Source organism: Perca fluviatilis, chromosome 7, assembly GCF_010015445.1.
Source record: "Perca fluviatilis chromosome 7, GENO_Pfluv_1.0, whole genome shotgun sequence".
NCBI classification, from domain to species: Eukaryota; Metazoa; Chordata; class Actinopteri; order Perciformes; family Percidae; genus Perca; species Perca fluviatilis.
Window position 1 is genome coordinate 26,068,358 of NC_053118.1, and position 17,820 is coordinate 26,086,177.

The following is a 17,820-nucleotide window of genomic DNA, read 5'->3' on the forward strand; positions in this document are numbered from 1 at the left end:
GTTGGTTGGTTGAATGTTATTTATACAGCAAGAATCAATACACCGTGAGTATCAGTATTATCGCAACTGTAAATCTGTTGATTAATATCAAATTGCACTGACTCATGCCTATATAACTTAAAAACAATTCAACTTGTTACTAAACATATCAGATAAAGCCACATTATCTGGGTTCTGTAATGCTTCCTGTTATCCCATATCACCATATAAAGATTCAATGACTATTTAAATTACCGTCAGTAAATGTAGGGGAATTGAAATGTAATAATGTGACAGATGCTGGACTTTGCACCTGCTGTGAAGACACATTTATTGAGTATGTGCTTGAGCAGTGTATTTGACACATAAACAATAATGTGGCAGTCCTGGGGTTACAATTGAGTTCATACACTTTGGTCATGACAGTGTATTGATTAGTCGATGAGTCTGTTCACATGATCAGGACCTGTTTAGCTGAGGTGAAAGGCTGCATAGCTGTGTCCAGAGCTTTGTTGTAGTCTCGGAGGCCCACCTCGGTGCAGGCAGGAGCTGTCAGCTTTCCCTGCTTAATGAGGTGGCACAGTTCATCCAGCATGGCTCTGAATGCCCTCCCATCTAAAGAGAAAGTATATTTTCTCATTAAATTAATTTTAAGAGACTTATTTTGATGAAAGAGGAAACTCCATGCCGACTCACCGCTTGAGTGATCTCTCTTCCACTGTGTGACCCAAAATCCCCGAACCTTCACATCCTTGAAAATAAGAGCACTCTGGAGAGAACAAGTTAAGTAAGCGTGCTGAGAGAAAAGTATCTCTGTGAAATGTAATGGGAGACTGTAGGCGGCTTCATCTTACCACAGGGACAGTAACTGGCTGTTTGGCCATCCCTCCATATGTCACCATAGATCCTCCAAACCTGGAATACAATGGGAATTATGTCATGTGACGATCAGATTTCTCTCTTCGGTGAAAGAGATTAGATCATGTCAGCAAAGATGATTCAATATCCTCACTGCAGATGACGTAGCAGTTCTGTTGCGCTCTTGCCTCCGACTCCATTCAGTGCCAGTTTAGGCTTTGGACAGGTCTTTTTAAAAGAAAAGAAAAAACATAATTATGACTGTGCTTATTCACCAATAGCTAAAGCCACATGATCCTATTTTTTAAGATGTCTTCAGACCCACAGACCTTGAACAGTTCCTTCATCTCAGGCCGCCTCAGTGCCTCTTCTTTGATCACATGAGTTCCTCCCATGGCCTTCAGCCTATCACTGAGCTGTGTGAACTCTGGCCTTTGAAAAGGAAGAATCAATGAACAAGTTCATTACGGTCATAAATTCTAGCACACAAAACTCTCCCTCTGTTACCCTTGGACAAAAGACCCCATTATCTCACAGTCAGGTGAACTGATTACCTGACCAAAGATTAGGACTGAGAAGGAGAAGTTTCCTCTCCTGAAAAGACTTGATATGTTTACCTGTCTCTCACGACGTTGATAGTGTTTATTCCCCTCGCAGCAGCAATCTGTATTACAGCCTGCCCAACTCCACTGTTGGCTGCATTCTGGATCACAGAATCCCCTGCAAGGACAGCAGGTTGAGGGAAACTGTCACATGATGGCTAAAATTACTGCACAGCATGTCATGTTTTCAGAGATAACGTAGGCAGAAATACTGCATCCTCAAATTTAGATCTGTATATTATCAGCACCTAAATTGGGCTCGTTGTTACCGTCATGTGTCTACCAGCTTGCTTGTTGGTTAATGGACACTCATGGAACTTTGAAGGTGCAGGATTCCTTCCTATACAAGGTCACGCTGCAAATACCAGCCCATAAACTTGACCAAGGAAGTGGCTTTAACTTCACTGACCGAAGTGAGGACCTGTGCTTTAGTGGCATTTTGAAACACACATGCTAACAAAAAAAACAATCTTTCTTTTCTTTTAAAATATTGGTTGTTACATTATTACGGATAGTTTCTGCAACCAGGGGTAGATGGTTTCATCAATCTGCTTGCTAAAAAAGCAATTTAACCAACATTTCCTTTTGAAAGTGGAACATAATGAGTAAAATAATGGGACTCCTTCTATGTCTAGCTCTGTATGTGTAATCCAGGGGCTTGTGGTTCTATGAAAGAAAAATAATGTTCTGACCCTGTGTGTCGAAATGATTACCTGGCTTGAGATCTTCAAAGTCAGAGAGCATCCTGAAGGCAGTGCAGGGATTCACCCCCAGTGTGGCAGCAGACAACAAGGGAATGTCATTCGACAGCGAGATGACATCATCCTCTGCTAGAACTGCCTCTGTCCTCCACGTCCCTGTTCACACAAACGTATAAAACTCTTAAGAGTTCATATTGGGAGACATAATTGTGAATGTGTGGACTTATTTATGTAATTCAAGCTTCTTCTTTTTTTTACCTAGACCAGCATCTTTTGGAATGACCCAGTCTCCTGTTTTGAGGGACTTCACCTGGCAACCCACCTCTATGACCCCGGCCACTCCTTCGTTGCCCCCAACTGCTGGGAGGTCAGGCAGGATAGCATAAGTACCTGATGAACAATGTCAGATTAACCACTGATCTTAATACCTAAACACATAAATACTGTGTTTGTTTTTTTTGGCTATCTTGTTCCTGTTGGTAGAGCTGCTTTCAAATTGAGCTACCGTTTGTGTGCTGCTGTTAAGTGTCGAGGTAACCAAAAAACCAAATACCTTGAATCATGTTAATGTCAGATGGGTTGATTGGAGCTGCCAGCATTTTAACCAGGACATCCTTCGCACCCATGGGGGGCAGATCTACATCTTCTAACCTGGCAACCAAATAAACTCACATATACGAAAAGCATATGTATACTCCATATTGTTTTTGGTTTGGTGACAGCATTCTACTGTATTAAATACAGCACATCAGACTATCACAGATAGATAATCAATTAAATAAGTCATTTCACAGAAAAGCAATAACCATTTTAAAAATCAATGAATTGTTTGAAATATTGATCTGCTTGCTCCAGCTTCTCAATATGGGGATTTGTTGCTTTCATCTGTTGTCAATTGATTAGCACTGGGATTAAGACTGTTGGTAGCACATTACCAGCAACTGCATATGACATCTTGGGGTGTGCGAAATTTTGATTGACATTTTTCCAACTTTTTATGACATTTTTAAACAATTATTCAATAAATTGATCGATAATGACAATATTTGTTAGTTGAAGCCTAATATTCCACATTCTACTCAGGAAGGTTATAACAGCCACTAATTGTTTAACGAAGTTAAAGTTAATTCCCAACCATTGCACCACCAAACCATTTTTTTACTCATCGTCTTGCTGTTTGTTTGAAAACACTTCCGATAAAGCATAACGTCACCTTTGTGTTTTCCATATACAGTTAAAGAAAGGTGTTTTCGAGTGTGGAATGTGCTTATTGTTGCCCCTTGTGGCCATTGGGGGAAAACAGCCACTACAACTGTGGTTCTGATTAACAGTCAGGTACCAGTAGGTGTATTTTTGCCCTCCGAGCTGAGGGGGCAGCAATGAATGAGCCCTTTGCGGCATTGCACACCACGAATAAGCGCAGAAGAAGTTGCACTTGAAAACTTACTTAGGCAAGCGACACACAGATAAGATATTCAGAAGTGTTTAACCGTATTTAAAATGTTTAAAAGAGAAAATACTTCAAAAAAAGAAGACCAACTGGTTGCTATGGCAAATTAACGTTTGGTTAACGGCCGCACCTCCGTTAAAGAGCATATTTAGCCACATATTGACTGTAACGTATGCTATTGCATTTGCATGGTCACAGAAACAAATAACACGACATGTTAATTTTAAAAGGCTTACTGAACGACTTGAGAAGGGTTTCCATGTTTTCGGTACAGAAGAGCCTTGCATGGCTGTGCTGCAAGTCCAGCTGAATGACTGAAGAGAGAAACGTTAGCAGTAGCAAAGCTTCTTCTGCAAACTGTCTGGCTTCTTAAAAAGACTATGCGAAATGGCAGCCACATTGCGACTCACGAGTTCACTTTACCATATTAAAACAATACCACTATTAAGTAATTTGTCATCTGAAGGGTGAGTTTTGCTAGCATTCTTCTCCCTGCACGGCCATATTGGATTTTACCTAGCTATGTGTCATTGAAAATATAAACAGAGAAAAGCGCCTCTGGTGGATAAACGCAGTAATTCCCTGTTATTAGTTACTGTAGATACACGGTACAGTACTTAGGTATTCAGGGTGTTATCAGGCAGAAAAAAAGAGGAATTGGTTGTTTCACTTTGTGTAATGTGACACTGTTAGTGGGAACCTTTTAGTCAGCCGTTTCTCATTAACACCCTGTGTATTCCTTTTTTGAGTCAACAAAAATGTACTCAGATGATCTTATTAACAGTGGTGAAATGTAACTTAATGTATGCAAATACTTTACAATTTTGTGGTGATTTTAGGCCTACTTAGGCCTAAGTATGTCCATACTTCCACTTCACGACCTTGCAAAAGGAAGTACGAGACTGCAACCAATGATAATTTAATTATCGATTCATCTTTCTTTAATTTTTTATCTTTAATCTTGTCTAGAAAATGTCTAAAAAATTCTCAGAATCATTGTTCCATCTTCATATGTCTTATTTTGTCAGAATAACAGTCCACAACCAGACATATTTAATTTACATGTTTACATGTTAAGGAGAAAAGCAGCAAATTCTCACATTTATGATATTGTGGCATGTTTTGCTTGATAAAGGACTTAGCCTATCAAAATAGTTGCCAATTATTGTTATTTTTAAGTCCCAGCACTACAATATTGTACTTTTTACACCACTACATCTAGTTTTTGAAAGTTAGGTACTCGTTACCTTTATTCAAGTCGTATAGCCATTTAAAGTATGACTTGTAGAATAAACTTCTCAACACTATATAGAAAAGTTAAAAACAAACTCCACTTTGACTTTGTACACCATTAAAATGCTATGCACCACTTTGTATTAAGGCCTACCTTATGCTTACAAGTTCTAATGAACATCTTAAATATGCATTAAAAACTAATTAATTGTATTGTGTGACATTGTAGTATTACAGACATCCATTTGGCTGGTATATCCTATGTAAGCAGCCATTGTGCATGATGAGTACTTTTACTTTTGATACTACAGTAAACGTTGATAATACACATTTACTTAAGATTTTGAATGCAAAATGTTTAGTTGTTTACAATCTTTGTTGTAAGAGCAGGAAATAAGCACTCGAGACATGAATATTGACAATATTTACTAGGAAATGGAGCAGATCTTTACATATAGAAACATAATCACAGTAATACTTTGAAAAGCCTACATGCTGCTCATCATTGACAAACTAGCCATTAAATCAAGATGGATCAAGATAAATGTAGTTTTATGGCAGTAAACATTGAAACATTCATCAGTAATTAATGCACATTTTTTTGGAAGTAGCTCAAGCCATTTACCTGATAAGACACACCACCATCAATTAAATGGATGATGGTCACAAACAAGTTGTACCATGAAAAGCACACATACTGTGATGCAGAATACTTTGATGTGCCTCTAATGTTGCCCTGAGCACATAGTCTTACAAGTCTTAGGATTTTCAAGGTTGTTGCAATCAGAATGTCTTTCATGGACTTTAGTTTCCAAATGATACTTTGAAAACATCGCTAAAGTATAGCAGAATGTAACAAACATTACAATACTTTTATTCAACCTGTATCTAAATCGTGGGTGTCACAATCCAATTAAGAGTTTAACAGATCAGTTAGTCAGTGGTTTCAAGGACTTTTAAGAAAGTTCATTACAGAGACTGATAACAAAAGTCCCGTGTGTGTCCTTTTAAATCGAGGGAAAGTGTTATGATTGCAGTGACAGTATATCCTAAATGGTAAATCCAACATAAAAAAATACACAGAAAAGTAAAATATTCCATCTCATCAGAGCACTTGCTTTAACAATCTTTCCATCCTTTTATATCCTGAGTGTAATTATAAAAAGTTTTTTTTTTAAATAATTATTAAACTTATACAAACACCACGTAACAGCAGAGTATGAAACAGTATTTGTTAAGTAATCCGTGACACATTCTTTTTGTCTTAAGCATTGATAGTCTGAAAACACCAAGTATTGGCTATGTGTTGAGGTGAGACAACCCTGGATTATATACTACTAGCCCCAATCCCTTTAACAATATTCTACTACATCCCCATCTACAACGATTATAGGAGGAAAAAAATACAATAATAGCGGACAAATTTCTTCATATCATGTCATATCATGTCAATTTATGTCAAAGAGGAGAAAATATAAAGATCATCACCGTGGGTGCATGGAAAGTTGACAAAGTGTAAGAGTCAAAAAGCTTGTGAATATTAATTTTTCACATAATTTGTAGTCACTGCTTTTTTTGGCCACAATCTTAGTTTTAGAAATTGCTGCGCCAAGACATTCTCAAACCCATTTTACTTGGCATCTTTGTCCTACGCAGTCTCTACTTTGTTTTGAATAAACACTCCTTGACTCCTTCCAATCAATCTGAAGTATTCCCTGAGTTTTCAGATTGGCAATTCCTGAGATGAGTCTAAGAGTGGAGTTGTTTTTTTCCAACCAGCAACTGACTGTGGTAAATAAAAATCTAAAAGATACAATATAAAATATGGAACATATATTCAAAGAGAGATTAAACTGAATATAAAAAATAATGCATCTTACACATGATTAGTGCAGAGTAACATTGCATTGGTTTTGGCATAGATAGGAATAACAATGGGCCTCTCTTCTGAAAGGCTCATTGTGCACAAAAATAAAGAATAAAAAAAATACAAAAAGGCAAAGGAAATAAAACTCACAGTTTACATCAGTCCTCATAATACTATGTACCTGTACAGTATGTAACTGTATATTGTTACTCGTGTGTTGAAATATATTACTGTTACACTGTGTGTGTGTGTACATACATACATACATACATACATACATACATACATACATACATACAGCATTGAATTATTGTTAAGGACGATGACAGTGAATAAACAAGCATATATGTACAAAGTAATAAAAAAAAAAAAAAAAAAAAAAAAAAAAAAAAAAAAAAAAAAAAAAAAAAAATTTTTTTTTTAAAAAAAAAAAAAAAAAAAAAAAAAAAAAAAAAAAAAAAAAAAAAAAAAAAAAAAAAAAAAAAAAATTTTTTTTTTTTATTATTTTTTTTTAAAAGGCTTTAGAATAATTTTACATATATATTAATTGGGTGTAAAAGTCGTGTCAGCTTCTCCTGTAAAACGGGAGTAAAATACTGATTAGCTAGCTAGTTCTACATGCTCCTCCGTGCAGGCTTGGTGTTCCTGAACTATTACCCTACTAAGGGTTATAGGGAGGTAATGTCTTAAAGAACAACCTAGAAATGGATCACACTAGATATAAACAAAAACATCAGCCTTGCCACTGGCAACATCATGTCTGATTCTGCCTCATTTTATTCAAGTATCAAGAGGAGAGCTAGCTGGACTCTTCAGTAACTCAGTCCAGGTCAAGTATCTTATTGATGTATTAGGTTTAGTATCATATTGTTTGGAATTCTATCAAATCCAAGTTGAGGGAATTGTAAAACAGCAGTATTCTTATACAGCAGCCAATACAATGAGTATATACTATAGATGGAAAGTTTACTAAGCTCCCAAAAAAAGTTAACGAGTAACTAGAAAAAAAATCGAAAAAAAACAAACAAAAAAAAACAGTATTTTGCTGCCCTCTCTGATTGAGACTTTAACGAGTAACTACACCCATGCCAAACAGTGGCGATATGATTTTTGGCACACTGAGCAGCTGTGATGTAGCGTGGAGCTGCTACATCACACACCTAAGTACAACTAGTCTGTTGCCCCTTCACAACATGAACAACCTCTGAGCTAGCAAGCTAATGTAACACGCTGAAAATGGCAAATTTTGAATCGTGCAATAAGGCAGGTCTGCTTGGTTCTTTCGGTGAATGATTTTAAAGATTAACAAAGACTGTTTTCCTCCATTTGCCATCTAACTGGGACGTTTCGGGACCAATTGGCGAGGACAAAGCAATGGACAAAGTACACACAACGATATACTGGGAAGAGCAAATTACGTTTAGCCATGTATCCAGCTAACTTAAATAGCTCATGTTATTGTTTTGTCAGTTTACTATTAACTGTTAACTATTACTTTAATATTGTATGTGGTTTTTACTTTTGCAGGGTTCAAATGTTTCCAAAACAACAAGTTCCTTTCTGAGACTATTTTGCTGTGGCATCGTCGATGCATCCAGAACTTAGCACCACCCAAGGCCATAGCGATTGGTTTAAAGAAATGCAAACAACCCAGAGCGTTTTTTTCCTCCTATCCCAGAACATAGTGTAGCCAGGCCTTACTCCACAGCGCTGTGGAGATACGTCTCGCAAAGAAAGACTTAAAGTACAACTGACCACATCCAGCTGGGGTCTGGTCAGAGTTTCAAGAGATTTTAATGGCCAGTCTACTCCATCAGCTATGGAAACACCTTCTCCCCATACCTATGTCGTCAGAATTGGAGGAGATGTGTTCCAAAATGTCTTAAGTTTTTTCCGAAACTGTCATTAACCATTTTCAGGAAGTGTTAAGTTACTCTTTAATATGGTCTATTACAACTAATGGCAATGTTGTGTAAATACTGTAGTGCAAAAAGGATTTGACTTAATCCCAATTTAAGTCACAATCTCCAAAGCTGTATTCTATTTGGTTTACCATCAGTGGTTAGAATGACATGAGTTTAGTAGCAGACATGAAACAATGAGGTAGACCGTGCACCTTTAGACAGCCAGCAAAATGCTGGATGAAAGTAATGTAATAAGAAAGATAACTCTGACCAAAAGCTGGAAACCACTTATAGTCTGACATTCATTTGGCCCCAGGAAAACTGGATGGTCAATTGCAATATTGGCAAATGCCAATACATTGCCTGTAGCTATACCCTAAAACCCGTCCCATGTTTTCACAAACCCTCCCCTTCCCCATGCGATATGCAAACTAACATTCATTACAGAGGTACAAACTGTCACGTCTCTGCCTTGTCGGATAGCGAGGTGTAACAGTCAGGAAGAAGACTTAATGGTAAGGCAGCAAAAGTACTAAACACACTGAGTATTGCGCAAAAATAAAAGAGGTATAATGCCCACAGAAGGGGCACAGCTTCACAAAAGAAAACATTCTACAAAAACTCAAGATAATCCGTCATATGGCATTGCTCACTACAACCTCAAACCTCTTAAAACAGCAGTGATTCAAACATTTAGAAAGCGTCCTCAGTGCAATAATACAGCAGTATTCCTGAGTGTTACACCAACTGAAAACAAACAAACAAAACTTTAGCAACATTCTTCATCAGCAATTATTTTTTTTTAACCTGAGGTAGTTCCAAAAGCAGCTTCAACAGGTGGAAGGGGATCCATGTGTCCCGTCTCTCCATCAAAGCAATATGATTGGCCTCTGTGCTTCCCCGGCGTCAGTGTTGCCCAATTTATAGCTTAATCGGAGGTCTCGGGTGGCGGGGCCGAAAGGCTGTGCTCCTCCTCGTCACCTTTCAAGGAGGACGGTTTTCCCTGAGAACCCGGTGAGGACTGTTGTGCTTTGATTGGGCAGTTGGCAACCATGTGGTCGATGCTCTGGCAGAAATGGCACTTCTTGGGCTGGGGTGGTAGCTTGCACTCTTTAGCATGGTGGTCCAGGCCTCCGCAGTTGTAGCACCTACAAGAGCAGAGAACATTTAGTCACATGTAATGTGTGCTCAAAAAAGATCCATTAAATTTGTACACATCTACTCCTTTACCCTCATTGAAAAATCCCAAATTTCAAAACTTTAACCACTGGATGCAAGACATGTGCTACCTCACTGAAAGGTCTGTTGCCATATTGCATATTGAACACTGATTGGCTTATGAACTAGTTGTGATGTCACAAAACCATGCTTGTACATGCACATCTTTAACTCAGATTTAAGATTAGCCACAGATAAACTTTCCTGCTTCAGCAGATGAATGTGAAAACATCCCTATAGTGCGAAACTCATGCACAATCCTGGACAGTGAAGGTAAAACAGTCAAATGAAGTAACAATAACCCAAGCACTTTTTTGAGAGAAGGGGGACTTTAAGTTGCACCGGTTTGCCACTAGATGGAAACATTTCACCTGGAATGACTACAGTTTGCATTTAGTCAAATCTTGCACGGGCATTCCAGGTCACACTACATTGCTTTGTGGAGGAGCACACCAGGTTGGAACATCTCAAAACATGTCATTGTTTCTTAGATGGTCACAAATTACAACCAAAATGTATTACATCTCATTAGCAACCTTTGAGCAAGCAGGAGTTTCTGAAAGGTTTTGCAATTGAAGTGGACTATTACTAACTGCAAGAATGAAGTGGCAGGGCTCCTATTTTTCCATGAACCTGGTATGGTCACCATGACTTATTATCTCAATGTATCATGAAGAGCTTGCCAGTTTGGCACTGCCAATAGCTTCCCTTGGACTCTATCGTGTCAAAGTAAGACATTGCATTGAACTTTAGAAACGAACACCATAAGGGGTCAGCTGGAGCCGTTATGGGTGCCATCAGACACCTCTGTTCGTACATAATCTATAGAATGGCCACGCGTGCAGGGGCGGAAGACAGATGGGTGGTGGGCGTGGGGCAGTCACTCTGTGCCACCGCGGACCCCCTACCACCATTGTAGCAGCAGATGACATTTCAACAGGGCGGCTGCCGAGGGGTCAGTGTGGCAAACTTTAAAAAAAAATTGTTTTTTTTCAAAAAGCTGCAGTAATGACCTCTGAACCCTGCCCTCACCGCCCTCTGCTCAGTTCTCTAACCCCCAATCCAATCCCAGCCCTCTTGCATTTACTCATACACTGTTGCCATGACAACAGTGACCTTTCACCCCCTTGCCCGGGCTCTTACATCTGTTATCAATTAAATGACTGACACACACACACACACACACACACACACACACACACACACACACACACACACACACACACACACACACACACACACACACACACACACACACACACACACACACACACACACACACACACACACACACACACACACACACACAAAACTGGAATGTACTCCTTACTCCTGTCCCAATGATATCTGACTATTGGTTGATCGATCAATCATACATGAAACACCATCCAGTGTTGCATAATACAATATGCTAGAGGGGAACGATATCTTATCCATGGATCAGTGTGGTCTATGGAGTTATTGAGCCACAGCAGGCCTCCCAGGACTCTTTGAGGCGGTAATGATCTCTGTTCTCACACTGACTACTCTCTGGTTCTAATCACAACTGACAGGGGGGGGTGAAGCTGATACACCTCTAACCCTATGCTGTATTGATATTCAAAGAATTACCCAAAAATCAAGACCTCCTTGGCTTTTCTTTCACTTGGAGAGACACTGTTGCCTTTGCATGGAACCCTTGAATCTTCAGAAGAAATGTTTCATGAATAAAAATACATTTGTAGACTGACCATTACGTTTTTTTTTTGGCTTTTTGTAACTTTCAAAAGGACCTGAACTCAAAACTACTTTTTTGTTTCAAACGAAAATATAAAAATCACTTCTTTTAAAAAGGCAATGAGGAATGATTGACATTGGTGGTAAAGGATGGTTTAGGAAGCGAGAGTGTCAGTGGGTGTGAATTCACTGGGGGCCAGCAGATTTAAACAGTTATTGATCCAGGTCACACGTCAAGCCTGCTGGTGTGACCCTTGCTAGGGCTGGAGGTGGGGGTTGGGGTTGAGGAAGGAAAATGGGGAGAAACTAAAACACCATTGTATATCTGATCCAAACTGGACACAACAATGACCGTTTGTGGACTACTGAGAAATAAAGCCTCCAAGGGTCTCTAATGTAAATGTGCATAATCCTCCGCTTTCCAATTCATTTGGTGATTCATTTTGAATTAGGTTTTAGATTAACTGAAAAGTCTTTCTTTACAGGTTTAGAAAATTTCACTGCTAGCATTCATTAAATGCTTTTTCTTCTCGTCCCCACATCATCCCTTCTTACCTATCTCCCTTCAAACGTCGCTTCTGGACCTTCTTGCCTTTGGGTCTCCTTTCACTGCCCACACAGTGGATGCCGTCTGGTCCGGTAACTCTCTGCGACTCCAGGCCCTTTGATGACTTCTTGAAGGTAAACTCAACTGCCTCACCTTCCTTTAGGCTACGGAAGCCCTCCATGTGCAACTTGCTCTGAAAGATGACATAGAAAAGGAGAGTCAGCATCAATTTTGGGGAACTCCATTTTCATGGTGACTTAGGTTTTTGTGAAGCCACTAATTGGTATGTCAAGAAGACTCAAAGGGGTGAGTGAATGTTTTAATCTCCCCCCCCCCCATCACAGAAATACAGCAGATAATTGTTAGTAGGATATATAGTGAAAATGTGTCTTTCAAAATCTGCCATATTGCACAACCAGTAACCAAATCACCTCCACATTGAACCAGTGGATACGTTGACGCTTGAGAACAACCCCCACCCACACACACTCACTGTGTGATACCATCAGAGCCCGATAGGACTTATCAGGCATTTATGGTCATCATTATGTCTCACCTGATAAACAAACAAGCACTCCAAAGCTTGCTGTTCCCACTCTACTGATGAGTTGCACACATACTGACCTGCTTAAAAGGCACCGTGGTCGTAATGCTCCTTTGTCTTTTTGCTGTGTTTGAGAGGTAAACCTGACGAGAATAACCTTCAACCCATCCCCCCCACCCCCACCCCCTCCAGAGAAAAAGAACCCCCCCCCCCCCCCCCCCCCCCCCTTTTTTTTTCCCCAAAAAAAAAAAAACACCACCCAAAAACACACCCCAAAACAAAACCCCCCCCAGCGCAGGGGGGGGGGCGGGGGGGCAAAAGAAAAAAAAAAAAAAACAACCCCCCCCCCCCCCCCCCCCCCCGCATTGCTTCTCTGGGAGGTTGGGGGGGTCAGGGAGACATTCCATGGATAGTTGTTTGGCGTGGAAGATAAAAGTTGAGGGAAAGCGCAAATGATTGATATCTCCCTTTGATACCAGTGCAGTGATATCTTTTTTGTGTGAAAGAAACATGATTTCATATTGAAGAATGTCTGATTAACAGCAATATTGGAGAGGCGTGTTAGCTAAATTAATCACCGACGGAAAGCTTTGAATATGTTGAGAGTAAAACACTAATTTAGCCTCCTGCTTAGCTACATATTCAATGAAACTATGTTCACCTGAAGCTTTGAGGAGGTTCTTCTACTTGCCTTGCCTGAAATGTTTCCGATTCCAAAGAAAAGAAACCCATGATGAAGGGAAGGGAAGGTGTGGTGCGGTTTTAAGGATGAAAGCCTGAGACTGGCTAACACAACATGGGAAACCCCTCTCCTAAAATTCCCTCGGTGGGACTGTGAGATTAACTTGTCACAACTATAGCAGACGGTTGACATAAGAAGAAAGATTTATGATGTAGCAGGTTGACAGACATTAATCCCATTTTCTTTATTTTTGAGTAGAGGCCCATCTATCTGTTAATTATGAACAACCATCTGCAGTCTGCATTCACCAAAACCACCACGGATTCGACAGAGCTTCTCAAAGCACACGGTTTGTTATGAGGGAAGTCTTGGGTCTGCTTCAAACCAAATCCAACAGTAGAGTCCTTTAGAACAGGTTATCAATTAAAGGATACAAGTAATCGTTCTAGTGAGCTGAAAGCTACTCCTGACTAATCCTGTGACTCACAGTTGAGCATCTGCTGCAAGCTCCTGAGCAACACAATTGGTGAGCGATGACATTTGAGTGGCAACACGCAAGTCCACAGAGCCCCAATCCTATCAGGCCTCTCTGCCCTGGTGACCGTTAACCCACTTCCTCTCCCATATGTGACCATCCCAACCCCCATAACGAACCCTCACCAGCCACATGCCCACATCAGTGTATCCACACACGCAGATACAGGTACAGATCAGGGTGGGGCCTTTAACTTCAAGGATCTGATGTTGAGGTGTTATTATTAGTGGGGTCTACTTCAATCTCTGTCCAGAATGTGTCTGGAAGCCATGCGAGGCAGAGAAAGACATCAGAGCACTGAGGGACAATGGCAGGACTGCTGCTGAGACAAAGAGGGGCTCGGTCACGGCCGAGGGGTGCTTCATTCGGATGCATGGCTCTATTGTCCACCTGCACAAAGGCCAGTGGACCATGGGAGTTAATTTTCCTTGACACACGGCCACTAATTTTAGGGCTGAGTCCTTTTACGTTGCCATAACCCCTATACATCCATCATTGACACACGCGTCGCTACCGTTTCTAGTGACAGAAAGGGAACAAAGTCATTGGTTACGCATTTCTTGTGAATAAATTGAGAGCACAGTGTGAGGTTATTGCTTCAGTAAAGCTGCGAGCATTACAACTTATCGCTCTCTCAATTTGAGTTCCTTTAAAGCATCTGGAGCAATAATCAACTTGTTTTCATGACATACAGAAACAAGCTTGGACATCGGATTGGATTTTCAAGCTGCATACAATGGCAGTTGGCATTATACCTCTAGTAAAACCACCCATTTCTTCTACCAAACTGAGTTTCCACACCCAGTTGAACTCATGTTTTGGTTTGCATTATGATTAATCAGGCATCAATTTCCTGTGTAACAATATTTTAGTTGCAACGGCTGCATAGAAACAATGCCATCTCTCTATATGCATCATCAGAAGCAGAAAGCAGACAACTGAAAAACCAAAATGAGTAAGAGCTGCAAGTCTGAAAACTGGCTAAGGTAAATCTCTATAAAAGGAATTGCACTTTGGTAGACAAATGTCTCCACAGTAGAAGGCCCTGGAGAGTGGTGGCACTGTGAGGACAAGGACATTTACCTAAACTAAGCCCCGAGATCCCCTCTCCTCTTTAAAGCTAGTGTAACACAGTGCCACACATGCACACAGGGGGATGAGCAGACAGCAAAGAGCCTTTAATCATTTTATGACAGGAACCTTGAGGTGAATAAGCAGTGGGGACTCCTCTCATTCACATGCTAAGCCTTTATCTTATCAGACAGCAATGGAGGTTCTCACTCACATGAGAAGTAGAAGGGAAATGCATGCCCCACCTCTTTACCTCCCACTTCACCAGTTGTAAGAAGGTGAATGAAGGCTTTGGTTGAACTGGGAGCTTTTCTTTTATCTTTTCAGTCTGAGAAAGAAACACTAAAAACCTCAAGTGAAGGATGAAAACCGTGTTTGATCAGAACAACACCAACTGTAAAACTACATCTACAGTTTATCCAAGTATGATAATTTTCATAGCCCTCACGGAAATATAGCCACGGCAGTTGTACATAAATATATGTAAAGCAATCATGTTGTATAATGAAAACAGTATTACAAAAGGCAGATTCATGAATATTGCCTGACGTGTGTAATTTTAACCTTAATAAATGATCAAGTTTGTCCATTTACTGAGGTCAAACTATTTAGGACTCATTTTAAAAGCTTCCACTTTGTGAACAGATGCAATGATAAATGGCTAAATGTGACTATCATATTCCAAACAAAGTGAAGAAATATCTACTGATCAGATAGCTTCAGAAGAGGATCAATTACACGTTTCCTTCTCCTTAAAAGACCTGTTTACATGCAGCTCACACACAGATCTATACTCCCCTTAAAAGCATTGATGCCTATGTAAGTGTGTAAGCTCTGACCAAACTTATTTCTCAATCACATTATATCAGTATACCCTCTTTTAAAAAAAAAAAAAAAAACACGAGGGAGGCCGAGCTCTCCCCTGGCTGCAACACGTGTTCCCCTGAGAGAGAAACACCCACCACACTGCAAAAAAAAAAAACACCCACCTAACCCAGTTAAACATCTCTCTTATTATTTGAACTTTAATCAAACATATCCTATCAAAACGCCTACTTAGTGAGTGCTAGTTTTGTTATTTTCCAATGCAGCTGGTATTTTTATTCTGGTAAAGTTTTTACTAAGACTAATGAGTAATTGCTGACCATTTTTGAAGATACAGGGTGAAAAACCGTAAATTTAATCAAGCTTTATTGGAAATAAGTAGGATGGTCTCACTTTTCCTGGTAAGACATTTCACTTGATTTAGGAAAAGTAGGTTTTCAGCCTAAGATAGGTTGATACTTTTTGCAGTGTTAATATGTAACGTGCTGGGTTTCCTTATATTGATACTCGCAGTTTCAGCCATAGACATAGTCATCCTACCTGATGGACAAATACATCAACCGGTTCGTCCAGTAGCACTCCCTCACGGTTGGTCATGGACAGGAACCCGAAGCCCATGCGGACATTGAACCATTTACACACGCCGACCCCGTGGAAAGACCGTGAATCCTCCTCGGTGCTCGGTCCCTCATCCTCCTCGGTCTTACACACTCCTGTAATGAAAAGTTTATGTAATTAAAATAAAATCAGCATACTGTTGTTAGTGTGCTGATGTTTAAAATGCAGACACTGTTTCCCCAAAGGGGCATTTGAACAAGGTTTTAAAACGCGAAAAACTTTACTCCTTTCTCTGGCGTTGCAACATCATCAATCAATATGAATCAATAAAATGAGTAACAAGCTGAGGCTGTGTTATTGTCTTAATTTCGATTAAAATTAAACCGTCACTTATTTCGAAAAAGCAAATGAGCAACACACGACATCCTTTCTAAATTAATATCCCGCGAGTTTGTGCAAAATAAGTGATCCTGGAGGTGTGCAGGATGTCAGAATCTCTAAAGAGCGTTTTAGAGACACACGAACTGCACGTCACGTGTGTGAACAATGGCTTAAAATGCTCCACTACAATCAGACAGTCCCATCAGAAAACAACTTAATTAACTCATGCAACGAGAAAAAAAAGAAAGGAAAATACAGTTTATTTTGTTACTCAACCTGGGAATTCCTGGTTAGAAACGGAGCCCATGACTTCAGTTCTGCCTTGAGTCAGATTTAGCACCCAAGCTACAGTACCCTTTTTTTTTTAGCCCACAAACTGGGTAATCCTCACAGATTGCCACTGTCATGCAAAATGCTGTGAAAAGCAGAAACTGCGCGGCGAGAGGGAAAGCGGGAGAGGGAGGTAAACAAAAGGGGGCTGGCAACCTATTCCCCCTAAACAATGGGGGGTGGGGGGTCACCGGGCAGGATTTTTTGCTGAACCCCTTAAAAAAAACCCCATCTAAAACAATGCAAGAACACCCAACCCCTTTAGAAACCACTTTAACCAAACCCAGAGATAACTCCCCCAAAAAGCTCCCAACATACCTTCTGCCATGTTTGTGAGCCAGTTTAATCCAGTGTCTTTCTTTCTTGAAACGCGTTTTCCGCTCGCTCTCTCCTGCAGTGGTCAGCTCTGTTGGTCAATACAAATGACCATTTCTCATCCAACAAACCCCCCACCACACTCTCGGTCATGTCCACGTGATTCACAATTATAGTCCCCAAGGATATGCATATTGTGTGATAGAAGGGCCCAAATGTGGGAAGTGACCAATCACTTCGAACAAAAAAAGGATCATGATACTCTTTCTATCCAGACTTCTATACTCGCAGTAAATTCAGCGATTTAGACTAAATAATTTCCAATTATGATAATTTCAAATTAGTAACCTGGGCGTATAAAACATGTGAAACCTGCTTTTATTCCGATATTTCTCAAACGACCATGCCCAATCCAAGAAAAGGTTTGAGTTATGACACTAACCTAGGCAGAATTAAATAACATTTAATTTGACCTCCTTTAAAATGTGTGCATGCAGCTTCTTG

General features: G+C 40.0%; 2 protein-coding genes across 5 annotated transcripts; both read right to left on the reverse strand.

Moving 5' to 3' along the window:
- Window position 1: 1 nt before the first annotated feature.
- On the reverse strand, window positions 2-4,119 carry mecr (mitochondrial trans-2-enoyl-CoA reductase). Of its 2 annotated transcripts, none has more exons than XM_039807272.1 (10): window positions 3,827-3,990; window positions 2,694-2,791; window positions 2,399-2,530; window positions 2,153-2,296; window positions 1,455-1,557; window positions 1,167-1,269; window positions 992-1,065; window positions 834-894; window positions 676-748; window positions 2-594 (listed from the first exon to the last, which is right to left on the reverse strand). In XM_039807272.1, the coding sequence occupies exons 1-10, from the start codon at window positions 3,988-3,990 to the stop codon at window positions 431-433; spliced, it is 1,116 nt and encodes a 371-aa protein (XP_039663206.1). In that variant the 3' UTR covers window positions 2-430. The 2 variants fall into 2 exon arrangements, with proteins under 2 accessions (XP_039663206.1, XP_039663207.1); XM_039807273.1 differs by having other exon boundaries at window positions 431-594; window positions 2,399-2,500; window positions 3,827-4,119.
- Window positions 4,120-7,178: 3,059 nt separating this feature from the next.
- lin28aa (lin-28 homolog Aa) lies at window positions 7,179-17,390 on the reverse strand. Of its 3 annotated transcripts, none has more exons than XM_039805362.1 (4): window positions 17,320-17,390; window positions 16,273-16,445; window positions 12,084-12,268; window positions 7,179-9,742 (listed from the first exon to the last, which is right to left on the reverse strand). In XM_039805362.1, exons 1-4 carry the CDS (start codon window positions 17,327-17,329, stop codon window positions 9,523-9,525), a joined length of 588 nt encoding a protein of 195 aa, XP_039661296.1. In that variant the 5' UTR covers window positions 17,330-17,390; the 3' UTR covers window positions 7,179-9,522. The 3 variants fall into 3 exon arrangements, with proteins under 3 accessions (XP_039661296.1, XP_039661294.1, XP_039661297.1); XM_039805360.1 differs by lacking the exon at window positions 17,320-17,390 and adding an exon at window positions 16,948-17,115; XM_039805363.1 differs by lacking the exon at window positions 17,320-17,390 and adding an exon at window positions 16,575-16,797.
- Between the last annotated feature and the right edge of the window lie 430 nt (window positions 17,391-17,820).